General features: G+C 45.1%; 1 protein-coding gene across 6 annotated transcripts in view; it reads left to right on the top strand.

The window, feature by feature from the left end:
• Positions 1-6,227, top strand: part of LOC130101124 (oocyte zinc finger protein XlCOF6-like) — a 297,964-nt gene extending 291,737 nt beyond the window's left edge. For 5 of the 6 annotated variants that reach the window (XM_056266702.1, XM_056266697.1, XM_056266699.1 and 2 more), the window contains one exon: positions 4,975-6,227. In XM_056266702.1, the coding sequence (XP_056122677.1) occupies positions 4,975-6,164 (1,190 nt within the window). In that variant the 3' untranslated portion in view covers positions 6,165-6,227. Of the gene's footprint in view, positions 1-3,991; positions 4,082-4,974 lie in introns of those variants that run through there. The other variant, XM_056266703.1, reaches the window with a different exon arrangement.
• The last annotated feature ends 8,030 nt before the right edge of the window (positions 6,228-14,257 follow it).

The following is a 14,257-nucleotide window of genomic DNA, read 5'->3' as shown; positions in this document are numbered from 1 at the left end:
AAAGCGTACCAGTACAGGGTCCTCCCCTTTGGCCTCGCTCTAGCGCCAAGGACGTTCTCAAAGTGTATGGATGCTGCTCTGGCCCCGCTGCGGCTCCAGGGCATCCATATACCTCAACTACCTGGACAATTTGCTCCTTTTAGCCCACTGCAGAGAGTTGGTGACTCACCTCAGGGACATGGTCCTCCGTCATATTCAGTCTCTCGGTTTGAGGTTGAATACGGAGAAGAGCGTTCTTACTCCAGCTCGGAGCACGTTTTTCTTGGGGGTACGCATGGACGTTCTTATGCTGGCCCGTTTGGCTCCTGCATGGATTTCCAGTCTGGTGACATGTCTGTCCCGCTTTGCGCTAGGCCATCATGTTTCCGTGAGCAGGCCGCGGCCTCCCCTGTGCTACCTCTGGGGCTACTCCACATGAGATCTTTTCTGTGGTGGATGAAGCTCTCAGGGGCTCGGCCCACGGGGCCAGCCCTTCGCCTATTGAAAGTGTTGCGCAGTTGCTTTCGCGCCCTGTCAATCTGGCGGGACCCCCTCTTCCTTCAGAAAGGAGTCGGTATGGGTGCGTTATTCCGTCGCCAGATGGTTACGACGGATCCCTCTCTGACCGGCTGGGGAGCGGTTTTCAAGGGCAGGCCAGCGTGTGGTGTTTGGACTGGCGAGACCCTCTCGTGGCACATAAACAGCTTGGAACTGAGGGCTGTCTTCCTGGCTCTTTGCCACTTTCTCCCTTTCCTCGAAGGATACCATGTCATTGTCAGAACGGACAATATGGCAGTAGTGTCCCATGTAAACAGACAGGGGGGTTCACGATCGCGCACCCTAGACAGGCATGTGCGTCACCTTCTCCTGTGGTCCCAGGACAAGTTCCTCTCTCTGAGAGCAGTTCATGTCCCAGGGACTCTGAACCTCACAGCAGATTTCTTGTCGAGGCAGAAGCTCAGGTCTGTGGAATGGATGTTGAACCGCCAGACAGTGGCGCTGATCTGGGAGATGTTCGGGAAAGCGGAAGTGGACCTCTTTGCATCTCAGGAGTCGTCCCAATGCCCGCTTTGGTTCTCCCTGAGCCCTCCAGCTCTGTTGGGGATAGATACATTCGCCCACCCATGGCCGATGCAGAAACTCTATGCCTTCCCGCCCATCAAGCTGATCCAGGCGGTTCGGTCCACAGTGAGGGAGAGCGTAGTCCGCCTCCTTCTGGTAGCCCCATTCTGGCCGTCCCAGCCATGGTTTTCGGAGCTGATCCCTCTGTTGGAATCCTCCCCCTGGGAGATCCCGGTCAGGGCGGACCTGCTTTCCCAGCTTCTGGGCAGGATATGGCATCCTCGCCCCAACATTTGGAAGCTGTACGTTTGGCCTATCAGAGGCTGTTAGCTTTAAGCTTTGATCTCCCAACCGACGTTCAGGAGACCATTGCGAGTGCTAGAGCCCCTTCTACGAGGCGGCTGTATTCCTCAAAGTGGAGGGTGTTCGAGGCATGGTGCTTAGCACATGATAGGAACCCAGTTAGCTGCCCAGTAGGCTCAGTGCTGGAATTCCTGCAGGAAAAGTTTGCTTCCGGAGCGGCTGCTACTACTTTCAGAGTATATGTCGCAGCTATTGCCGCTCATAGAGAATCAGACGAGATTCCCTTGGAGAAACTGAGGTTAGTTTCGGCCTTCATGCGTGGGGTTAGGCGCCTGAAACCGGCTCGCCCCCCTAGTGTTCCCTTGTGGGACCCGTCAGTCGTCCTGGAGGGTTTGACAGAGGCTCCCTTCGAGCCCTTGGAGTCAGCCCCTGAGCAGATTCTGACTCTTAAGGTTGCTCTTTTGTTGGCTTTATCTTCACTAAAGCGGATGGGAAACTTTGAAGTTGTATGTAGATCGCTCAGGCGGTTTCAGGAAATAAAACCAGCTCTTGGTATGTTTTGGTGCTGGCCGCCGCGGGGTTGCAGCATCAAAGCAGAGGATTTCCCACTGCAACATGGCATCATGACTTTGCGTAAACATACACGCCACTTGACTTGAAAGTGGCGTGTATGTTTACGCAAAGTCATGATTATTTATACGCATTTTGAGCTATCTGCGTGTATGTCCACGCCGAAATGAACCGTCATCTTTTGCGTGTATGTCTACGCCGTTAAATGTCCGAGTAATTCCGCGTGTATGTACACGCCGTTAAATGTCAGAGCGAAACGAAGCAAATTGTAGATCTACATCTGGGGAGCGATATTCTTTTTCCTAGGATGGTAGGGGAAGACTCATAAATGGTATTAACCCCAGTGACGGGTAGGTTTAGGGACGGGGTTGGGGTAGGTCATATATTTATATATACAGTAATGTAACACTAAGTCAACGGCGTTGATAAACACGCTGAAAAGCGATTATGCATGTTGATAGCACGCCAAAAATGGAAATACGAATTGGCGTGTCATACAGCCATTTCATGAGATCAGTCTGCCCACTGGGTAACGGATGCTATTTCGCTGGCTTACGAGGTGCGTGGTTTGCCTTCACCTCTTAGCCTCAGAGAACATTGCACCAGAAGTGTGGCTTCCTGTCAAGCTCTCTTTAGAGGGGCCCTCTTGGAAGACATTTGTGTGGCGGCAGATTGGTCCTCTCCACACACCTTTGTGAGGTTCTATAATTTAGATCTTGACATGACTCCAGGTTCCCAGGTTCTATCTGCTTGAACCGATCATGGTTATTATTATTTGGTCTGGTACCAGTTATGGCAGCGCTTAGCTTGGCGAGTTTGGTATATTGTTCCCACTGCGCTTTCCGCAGCGTTGAGTGAACCTATGAAAGAGAACATCTCTGGTTACTTACGTAACCTATGTTCTCTGAATAGGGAACGAGACGCTGCGTGCGCTGCCAAGCTCCTCACGCTGCCGACAGTTTTTCTTTTCGCCAGAGAAATCGCCAGAGGAGATGATGGCGCGCGCACGTTCATCATGCTACAACGTAAGAGCGTCGGGGCAGAGCCAGCTTTGCGCGAGCACCATTAGCCAATGAATTGGCGTGATTCTATAGGGCTTTAGGCAATCGGCACATCCAGAGGATATCCCACTGCGGTTTCCGCAGCGTCTCGTTCCCTATTCAGAGAACATAGGTTACGTAAGTAACCAGAGACGTTTCAAAGTACAGAGAGAGCGATTAGAGAGCGGCTTACAGTACTTACATGTCATACATCGATCAGTCTGTGCAGCACCGCTTCAAGTCGAACACATCTTTTACTGGTTTCAATAGTGGATGAATGTATTCTTGAATGATCTTTTAAGAATTGAGAAGAGGCCCTAGAGCAAAACAATGTCAATTAGCAAATTAACAGTCTGACAAACACGTTTAACTGAGCTGCTGAAAATCATCTTTATCTCGTTCGATAGTCCCTGTTTTCACCTCATTCATTATGCTGATGTCTGAGATCTTCTGTAAATTGGCACATCAAGCACGTCATCAGTGTCAGACAAACTACAGGATCATCACTTTGTGTGTTAATCACCTATCAATGTGTTTTTAATGTTTTACTCCTCAGCTTAAAGTACATGACTAAAAATACTATTAAAGGCTACAGAAACCAAACCTGCAAACTCTCTTTCTGACACTGAAATCGACAATTCACGTGATTAGTTTAGATCTGAGGAGTTTTTTTTTGTTAAATGTATATCTGAAGAGAAATTATCCTTATTATATTCTGGGTTATGTAAAAGTTAGCAATCTATAGCTGTTTTATACACTACTAATATGTAAATCAAAATGCTCTATATTTGAGCTAAATATATTTGAAGCACCATATGTGTTTACTGTTAAAGTAATCCAGTATCAATTCAGTAACTTATCTTTGATTTTTCCAGATCTGGTCCTGTGGGCGTCAGTATCACACAGTGATCACAGTTCACACCTGCAGTGAAGCCCCTCCCACAACAATTCACCAATAAATACTGGGAATAATATTCACATCATCCTACAATAGAAGGACAAACTCCAGGAGTAGCAGCTAAAATCTGTGTGACTGTTAAAGATGGAGTTTATTTAAGAGGAGATTGAATACATGACTGATCCAGAACCATCCTGAATAAAACATGAAGATACTGAGGAACAAATAGGTTGGTGTCCATTTTTGATTCTTCATTGCTTTGTCAGCTGTGAATTAATAAGCAGTATATGAATGAAAAATTATATATAAATGCATATATAATTTTAATCTTTAAACTTTTATATACTTTTAATCATAGTAGGCTATAACAGTTATCAAACTCATTTTGATCATATTAACAAGAGAATGACAGAACTAAACTTTAGCACTTCAAAGGTCTGATACTTGATCTCTGTTGCTTTCTGCTATTAGCCCGTAAGCCCTGAGGGCATTTTAGAGTTGTTTTTTCTGAGTGACATACACAAAACTAAAGACTCATAACTCCAAAACTATAGCAAGCAGAGACAAAAGATAGGCATCGTTTGATAGAACACTTTTATATATATATTTTTTAAATATACATTAATTTACATTTGGACATTATCATGCTGATAAACAGCTGATAAAAGACAAAATATATATCAATATATATTTTTTTATAATTCATATCTTTCTTTGACATGGAATAATTCAGGAAGGAAACAAGGTAGGGTTTTTTTTTTTTTTTTTAAGTCCTATAAAAGTGTGAGCTGCATGTGGATCACATTTTCTGGTGATTGCATAAAGTAAACAAAAGTTAAAATAATAAAAAAAATATTTATTAATAAAATTATTTAATTAATAAATAAAATTATTTTCATCAGCAAATAACTCAGCACTACTTTGAAGTTAATAAAATTGGCTACATTCATTGTAAAGTTCAGACTCTAAGCTTTCAAATGATGCCTATTTAGTTGTTCCATTCAGTGGTTGCTTAGAAATTTGAATATTACTTTTTTTTTTTTATCTCCGGCGGTACACTTCGGATTTAAGGGGTTAAATCAGGGTTTGCTTGAACTGATTCTAATTTTATGTTTGTTTTAGATCGAATGGAAGTGAAAGAGGAAAGACAAGAACTGGAGGAATTTAAGGAGGAACAACACAACTTTAAAATTCAAGAAACAAAAGCCAAAAAGCTGCACACCTGCACTCAGTGTGGAAAGAGTTTCAGTCAAAAAGGAAACCTTAAGAGACACATGAGAATTCACACTGGAGAGAAACCGTATACATGCACTCAGTGTGGAAAGAGTTTCAGCAAAAAAGTAAACCTTAACACACACATGAGAATTCACACTGGAGAGAAACCGTATACATGCACTCAGTGTGGAAAGAGTTTCAGCAAAAAAGGAATCCTTAACACACACATGAGAATTCATACTGGAGAAAAACCGTATACATGCACTCAGTGTGAAAAGAGTTTTTCTCAAGTTTCAGATCTAAAAAAACACCTGACAGTTCATTCAGATGAGAAGCCTTATGTGTGTTCTCTCTGTGGAAAGAGTTTTTCAAGACCGGACAGTTTTAGACTGCACCAGAAAACACATAATGAAGTGAGAGATCATGTGTGTTGTGAGTGTGGGAAGAGCTTTACTAGAGCTGACTATCTGAAACAGCACCAAAAAATTCATTCTGCAGAAAAACCTCACAAGTGCTCATATTGTGACAAGAGTTTCACTAAGTCTGGAACCCTGAAAGTACATGAGCGACTTCATACTGGAGAGAAGCCGTACCAGTGCACTCAGTGTGGGAAGAGTTTTTCTCAAGCATCATCTTTCAGTCATCATCTGCGTATTCATTCCGGAGAAAAACCATTTAACTGTGATCAGTGCGGTAAAGATTTTCATGCTTTATCAGATCTAAAACAACACCTGACAGTTCATTCAGATGAGAAGCCTCATGCGTGTTCTCTCTGTGGAAAGAGTTTTTCACGACTGGACAGTTTTAAACAACACCAGAAAACACATAATGAAGTGAAAGATCATGTGTGTTGTGACTGTGGGAAGAGCTTTACTAGAGCTGGCCAACTTAAACAGCACCAAAAAATTCATACTGGAGAAAAGCCTTACAAGTGCTCATATTGTGACAAGAGTTTCACTCGATTGGAAACACTGAAAGTACATGAGCGACTTCATACTGGAGAGAAGCCGTACTACTGTACTGAGTGTGAGAAGAGTTTTAGACATTTATATAGTTTTCTCAGTCACATGAAGAAATATCATAAGTCAAAGGTTTGAAATTAACACCCGCAACTCGCCAAATGCGGGTAAAAATAACCCGTGGCCGGTAACGCTGTCAAATCACTAGCCAATAAGGCGGGTTATTATGTTTACTCACTTTGCTGGGGAAGTTGTGTAAGCCAAATCTGCACAGATTTAGAGCAAATACTCAACTCATGAGTCATCATGATATATTAAATACAGCGTATTGCGCAAAATCTGCTAATATTTGGCTTACTTTAACACACACACCGCAACAGATAACGGCACGCTTGTTAATTTGTATTGAAGCAATAGTGAAGATTAAAAAGCGTTTGGTTAACAGAAGACACATTGCTATTTTCCAACATCCTACATTTTTTTATGTTCTTTCTCCTGTATTGATCTGTCCACCTGAAACACATTTTTGATGAAAAGGATGGGGATGGGTTGAGTATTATGTTAAAATATTGTTTTGTTTATTTTGTTGTATATTTTTTTTCTTTTTTTCTTACTGTTTGTATATTTCAATTATGTTTCTTTCTTTTTAATAGTTCGAAATAAAGATTTCAATCAATCAAAGTGATGACATGATTTTGTGTGAATAAGAAATTAATGTATAAAATCCAAATTATATATATATATATACTGTATATGCTTAGGCTGGCTCTTTTCTTCTTTCTTTTTTTTGGCTTGTAGAAGTTATGAATGGCCGGTAACTTTTTACATTTAACTTTAAAAAATGAGTAGCCAAATTGGCCGATGAGTGAACAAGTTGATTTCAAACCCTGCATAAGTCGTCACAATGATCAACATTTAGTTTTCATGTATAATACTGTCGAGTAAATGTTGTGAATTGAACAAAATATAGAGTTCTCTTACGAGAGGTTCTCTCATATTGCGTAAACTAGCTTACGCTACGGGAAAGATTCATCTTTTCTGAGAAATTGAAGCCAAAAAATTATCCTATAATTTTGTATCCATTGTCAACACAGTTCAGCTGCAGCAGACCATGAGCGGGCTAGCTAGCAGCTCATTGGTTCGCTCACAGAGAACTGCTAAAGCCTATGAGGAAACGCGAATGAACTCTCGGCCAATGAGAGTCTGACATGCTCTCATTGCGTCAGAGCCCGCCGTAACGGGCGTGGTCAGAGAGTATAAATATTGACGTCCTAGGCTGTAAACTCTGATTTTCATCTCTTCAGCGAGGCTACACGCATCTGCTGATTCTGAGAGAAGCCGCCGTCATCGAAAAGGCAACTCTAGCGAGCATCTGGGAGACTGAGGAAGCTGGCCGTCTTCGCCACCTTCAGCTGTCCTGCGAGCTAGCGCCATCCGACGGATTTGTATCCTTTTTACAAAAAGCTTCCTGTACATTTTGTATCTAAAAAAGCCGAGCGTCTTTTTCAAGATGTCTCGTAAATCTTCCTTCGTAAAGCCCCACCCCAGCGCCCAGCTCAGCACAGTCAGACTTCTCAGCGACGCCAGGGCGTCCGCCCTCGTTCTCGCTCTGACAGCCGCCAGAGACCGCCGCCTCCTCGGGGGCCTCGGCCTAGGATCGCGCTGAAACCTGATCACTCGAAATCTGCCTAGCACAGCTGAGGAAAAGACGGCGCTCTCCCGTCGCGGCCGGACCGCCGTAAAAGTTTCGGCCTCTGTTAGTCCCCGCTCACGCGGCTACTACAGCAGTGTACCCCGCCATTACCAAGCCGGTCCCCTTTCCCACTTGCATGAGCGCAAACGCCGTTTTCACGGCGACCCAGAGAAATCTCCTAAAGAGCATAAAAGCCTCCTGTGTAGAAAATGTGCCCACAACACTGTGTTCACTCATACACAAAAGCACTTCAGTTCCCGTGTCTCACACAGAGTCCACTCTCATAAAGCGGTTCCAACCCGCTCGAGTTTCAGAGTGCATAAGCGCGCCCACGAGCCCGTGTGCGCGTCCCACCTCTGCTCACTCTGTTACAAGGCCCTTAAACTCATCTCTGAGTGTAAGTTCCGCTGTCATAAACACTTTGAGCGCGCTCACGCAGCCCGCTATGTGCAGCGACGGGGACCATGTAGCCATTCACCCCCTAGCGTTACGCTTCAAAGCTTTTCCCAGTGGGTGCTAAACACAATAAGGCTAGGCTATCGCTTACAGTTTCACCGCCGCCCTCCACGTTTTCGAGCGCGGCTAGAAACTATTGTGAACCCAGAAGCAGTGACGCTGCTCCGTTCAGAGATAGTAAAGCTATTGTGCAAAAGGGCTATAGAGAGAGTTCCTCTGTCTATGAGCGAGTCGGGGTTTTACGGCCGTTATTTTCTGGTTCCCAAGAAAGAAGGCGGCCTCAGACCAATCTTAGACCTCAGATTTCTGAACAAAGTTCTCATGAAGAGACCGTTCAAAATGCTCACTATCAGAAAACTCCTCGCGCATGTGCGCCAGGGGGACTGGTTCATTTCACTAGATCTGAAAGATGCTTACTTTCAGATTCAGATAAATCCCCTTCACAGGCCATTCTTACGTTTCGCCTTCGAAGGCCAGGTTTATCAATACACCGTCCTTCCGTTCGGCCTATCCTTAGCACCCCGTACGTTCACGAAGTGCATGGATGCGGCGCTCGCCCCTGCGAATACTGAACTATTTGGACGACTGGCTGATTTTGGCACAATCACAGAGAGAGCTACTGTCTCATCGTACAGTTCTCCTCGACCATCTGAAAGCTTTGGGCCTCTCTGTCAACTGGACAAAGAGCGCACTACAACCCAGTCAGACTATCTCCTTCTTGGGTATAGAGCTAGACTTGGTCACGATGACGGCTCGTCTGTCAACACAGCGCGCGCGCCGTGTTCAGCGTCTCGCCGCATCTTTTCAGATGAACAGACTCACACCTCTGAAAACTTTTCAGAAGGCGTTGGGTTACATCCAACAGCAGTCCGCGGTGCTCCAGCTGGGGTTACTGCGCATGCGCCCGCTTCAGCTCTGGTTGAAGAGCCGTGTGTCTCACCGTGCGTGGACCACGGGCCGCCAGCTGATAAATGTAACGCAGACCTGTATCACAGCTCTGCAGCCATGGACTGTGGCAGAATGGTTTCAGCAGGGCGTTTCCATGGGGACCCTTTCTCGCCGAAAAGTCATTTTGACAGACGCATCCAACACGGGTTGGGGTGCGGTCTGCGAGGGCTCACCGGCCTTCGGCCCCTGGTAAGCTCAAGAGAGCCTCCTCCACATAAACTGTTTGGAGATGTTGGCGGTCGAGAACGCGCTCACACGCTTTCTTCCACGCATTCACGGTCACCACGTGCTGATCCGTGCGGACAATACAGCCGTGGTCTCCTGTCTAAACCGTCAGGGCGGAGTCAGATCCAGGAATCTCTTCCGGCTGACAGAACGCATCTTAGTTTGGTCTCAGTGTCAACTGCTCTCGCTCAGAGCGACGCACGTGCCGGGCCATCTGAACGACGGTCCAGACAGTCTGTCCAGGAACCCCATTCCCCCCGGGGAATGATCCCTGCACACTCTTAGAGTCCAAAAGCTGTGGCGAATATTCGGCAGAGCAGAGGTGGACCTCTTCGCCTCAGAAAAGAACACCCACTGCCCAATATTTTTCTCAAAGAGCGAGGACGCGCTAGCCCAGACCTGGCCCAGCCGCCCGCTTTATACATTCCCTCCGGTTTCTCTGCTACCACAGGTGCTTCAGAGAATCAGGGAAACACGCCACTCGGTGCTCCTCATAGCCCCGCGTTGGGAGGGTCAGACTTGGTTTCCGGAGCTCACTCAGCTGTCACAGACAGCCCCGTGGCCCATTCCAGTCAGAGCAGATCTCCTCTCCCAAGCTTGCTGCACGATCTGGCATCCCCACCCAGAGCGCTGGGCGCTAAATGCTTGGGTGTTCAACAACTACCCGTTGTTTTGCCAGAGGGAGTGTTAAACACGATCATGCAGGCTAGAGCGGCTTCTACTAGAAGGCTCTGTGCGTCTAAATGGTCTGTGTTCTCTAAATGGTGCACCGACAGAAATTTGGACCCACGGTCATGCGAGGTTCCTTCCTTGCTAGTTTTTCTACAAGAGATGTTGGACAAGGGCAGGTCCCCGTCCACTCTCAAGGTGTATGTGGCAGCCGTCGCAGCGTTCGTTGAACCCCGGCGCGGCCAGTCACTGGGCAAAGATGGCTTGGTCATCCGCTTCCTCATGGGAGCTAGAAGGATGAACCCCCCACCACCCCCCTTCGGTGACGATTTGGGACCTTTCCATCGTTCTCGAAGCTATGAAAGCCCCCCCATTCGAACCGCTAAACACCGTGGACCTCAAATAGCTTTCGCTCAAAACCGTTTTTCTGCTCGCGCTCGCGTCAGTAAAACGTGTGGGAGACCTTCACGCGCTGTCCATTAGTGCTTCCTGTCTCGAGTTTGGGCCCAATGACTCCTTAGTCGTTCTCAAACCTAGACATGGTTATGTCCCAAAAGCGATTGGTACCCCGTTCAGGGCACAAGTTATTTCCCTATCGGCTCTGCCTGCATCCGATAGCGAATCTGACTCTAATCTCCTGTTTCCGGTCAGGGCCCTGAGATTATACATTACTCGCACTGCTCCGGTCAGACGATCCGAGCAGCTTTTTGTTTCATTCGGTGGGCGCACCAAAGGGTTGGCCGCCTCGAAACAGACTCTATCCAAATGGATAGTTGATGCCATTGCAGCCGCATACACATCAAAAGACCTGCCATGCCCTCTGGGCATCAGGGCTCATTCCACTAGAGGCATGGCCTCATCGTGGGCATGGTCCAGCGGAATTTCCATTCATGACATTTGTGTGGCAGCGGGATGGGCTTCCCCCTCCACCTTTGTCAGATTTTACAATCTGGAAGTTCCCGCCTTTCAGGCTAAACTACTAGCAGTCTAGTATGTTACAGCTCTTCTGGTTGAGCTGCACTATAGGGAGTTATTCACACAGACCGGTTTCGCTCTGTCCCTCTCTATAATGTGCTTATGTACTACACAATCTCCGGCCCGCTCTGCTGCCCTTTGTCACATGTACATATATTTATTCCCACTCATAAGGGTTCCCTGGGGTCTCCCCTGGGACTCATAGTGGATGCTTAGCACGCACGGCGTTGACCAGGTGTTCCCGTAGCGTAAGCTAGCTTACGCAATACGAGAGAACCTCTCGTAAGAGAACGAATCGGTTACCTAACGTAACCTCGGTTCTCTCTAGATGAGGGAACGAGTATTGCGTTCCTGGCCGTGCTTGTGCTACTAGCGTTCTCGCTTCATTCTATGAAAACCAGAGTTTACAGCCTAGGACGCCAATATTTATACTCTCTGACCACGCCCGTTTTGGCGGGCTCTGACGCAATGAGAGCATGTCAGACTCTCATTGACCGAGAGTTCATTCGCGTCTCCTCATAGGCTTAAGCAGTTCTCTGTGAGCGAACCAATGAGCTGCTAGCTAGCCCGCTCATGGTCTGCTGCAGCTGAACTGCGTTGACAATGGATACAAAATTATAGGATAATTTTTTGGCTTCAATTTCTCAGAAAAGATGAATCTTTCCCGTAGCGTAAGCTAGCTTACGCAATACTCGTTCCCTCATCTAGAGAGAACCGAGGTTACGTTAGGTAACCGATTCGTTTCTCCCAAAAGCACAATATCAACTTTTTTAACTTTGTGAATTTGGTGAAATGCTTAGAGAACTAGAAAGGCTTGTTTGTAGTCTGATTAGGGAACTAAAAGAGTGTTTCTAAAAGCTAAACTAAAAGCTTCAGAAAATAATTCTTGCCGTGTAAATAATGATCTGTTTCTTTCCTTCTGGTTAGTTTGCAAAATCTGTCAGGATGGGTCGTGTCATCAGTAGATCTTTCTTGAATTAGATATATTCATATGATTTACTTATTGTAGCTCCCACATTGTGTTTTGATAGTACATGCAATTATGAAGAATAAACCGATCTAATGAACAAAACCATTTATCTTTGATCAGTGTGGTAAATACTTTACTTCAACATCAATTCTGAAAAACACCTGAAGGTTCATGCAGATGAGAAGTCTAATATGTGTTTGTGGAAAGAGTTTTTCACTGCTGGAGGGAAAAATTAATGATTTTTAAAAATAATGATATGATGAAATATCAACACAAGCATGTATCACAATCTGAAAGTACAAGAGCGAGTTCATACTGCAGAGAAGCCGCACTACTGTACTCAGTGTGAGAAGAGTTTTAGAACTTCAAGCCAAACTCATATGAAAAAATGTTGCAAGTGAGCAGTATTCGTCTTTTGATGTTAAATAAATTAAAGTAAATTCTCTGGGATCAGATGTGTGTGTAGGCGCAGGTGAGAAGCAGGAGACTCAAGTAAAAGTCTACATTTGAGACTTTTACAAGTAACCTCATACTGGAGAGAAGCCGCACTACTGTCCTGAGTGTGAGAAGAGTTTTAGATATTCATAGATTTCTCTGTCACATGAATATCATAAGTCAAATTTGGAGATATGATTAGAGATCTTAAAAAAGACTTCAGGGAACTAAAAGATTGTTTGAAGCTTCAGAAAAAGATTAAAAAAAAGTGTAAATAATTATTTGTTTCTTTCCTAATGTTTAGTTAGCAAAGAAACTGTCAGGATGGGTCGTGTGCTAAATGGGTCTTATTTGATTTTAATATATTCATGTAATTTACTTATTTTCTTTGTTCTGAAAGTATTAGAAATAAACAGAAAATAAGTTTGTTTTGGGGAAAAAAAGTGTAACTGTTCATGTAAAACGCCACTGGACCATTACAGTAGGCCTACATACACAACACAGGCGGATCTATGTATTTATTCACGTAAAAATTCACGATACTAACAACATATATTAGATCTCATTGTACGACCAATTAAACCCAAAGTACCATCACATTTTTGGTTGTACATCATCACATCTTTGCATACATTTTTATTTATTTACATCAGTAAGCTATAGGACATCGTCTTTCAAAACATGACCTGCGCGAAATAGAAAAAAGAATGAATGCGTCATTGTACCCAGCACTTTTGAAAATGCCCTTCCGAATGCGTCTCTGTCCCCAGCACATTTCAAACCAAACTGACGCCCATGAATAGTGGATGAATGTATTCTTGAATGATCTTTTAACAATTGAGAAGAGGCCCTAGAGCAAAACAATGTCAATTAGCAAATTAACAGTCTGACAAACACGTTTAACTGAGCTGCTGAAAATCATCTTTATCTCGTTCGATAGTCCCTGTTTTCACCTCATTCATTATGCTGATGTCTGAGATCTTCTGTAAATTGGCACATCAAGCACGTCATCAGTGTCAGAATAACTACAGGATCATCACTTTGTGTGTTAATCACCTATCAATGTGTTTTTAATGTTTTACTCCTCAGCTTAGAGTACATGACTAAAACATACTAGCCTAGTAAAGGCTACAGAAACCAAACCTGCAAACTCTCTTTCTGACACTGAAATCGACCATTCATGATTAGTTCAGATCTGAGGAGTTTTTATTTAAAGGTGCTCTATGTAACTTTTCTACTAAAATGAATCCTTTTTTATTGCCTGTGTGTGAAGGGGTTGTAATCACACATTAAAATTATCCACTTGTCGAGTTTTGCTATTACCTCTGAAGACCAGTATTCCTATTTCTATGTGAAGTCTCCGGGTCGGATTTACCGCGAAATCCAACGGATGTGACGTGCATTCGCGCTCCCGAGCCTCTCTCCCCCTTATATAGTAGCTGTGTCCCAATGTGAAGGCTGCGTCCTCCGAAGGCCGCATTTGAAGGTCGATTGCGTCACTGCGGCGCGACGAAGGCTGTCCCAATTCAAAGGCTGCATCCTCGATGGCCGCATTTGAAGGCCGATTGCGTCACCGCGGCGCGATGAAGGCTGTCCCAATTCAATTCCGCATCCTTCGAAGGCCGTATTCGAAGGCCGGTTGCGTCATCGCGGCGCGACGAAGGCTACCCTGATTCAAAAGCGACGCCAAATGCACCCTTCGTTTCCCCGTGAAAGGAAGGATACATAAATGGACACTTAGCGGCCTATCCTACCCTGATCCTACCCCATAATTCATTGCGCGCCGGTGACGACAGCATTTTTGGTGCAGCATTTGGTGTGTAGCCTACAGTTCAAATTCAAATGTTGGTGTTCAACTAT

This window comes from Rhinichthys klamathensis, unplaced genomic scaffold (genome assembly GCF_029890125.1).
Source record: "Rhinichthys klamathensis goyatoka isolate OS25496 unplaced genomic scaffold, OSU_Roscu_1.1 h1tg000253l_1, whole genome shotgun sequence".
In the NCBI taxonomy this organism is placed as follows: domain Eukaryota; kingdom Metazoa; phylum Chordata; class Actinopteri; order Cypriniformes; family Leuciscidae; genus Rhinichthys; species Rhinichthys klamathensis.
Note: the sequence above shows the minus strand (reverse complement) of the source record. Positions and strands in the feature narration are given on the sequence as shown.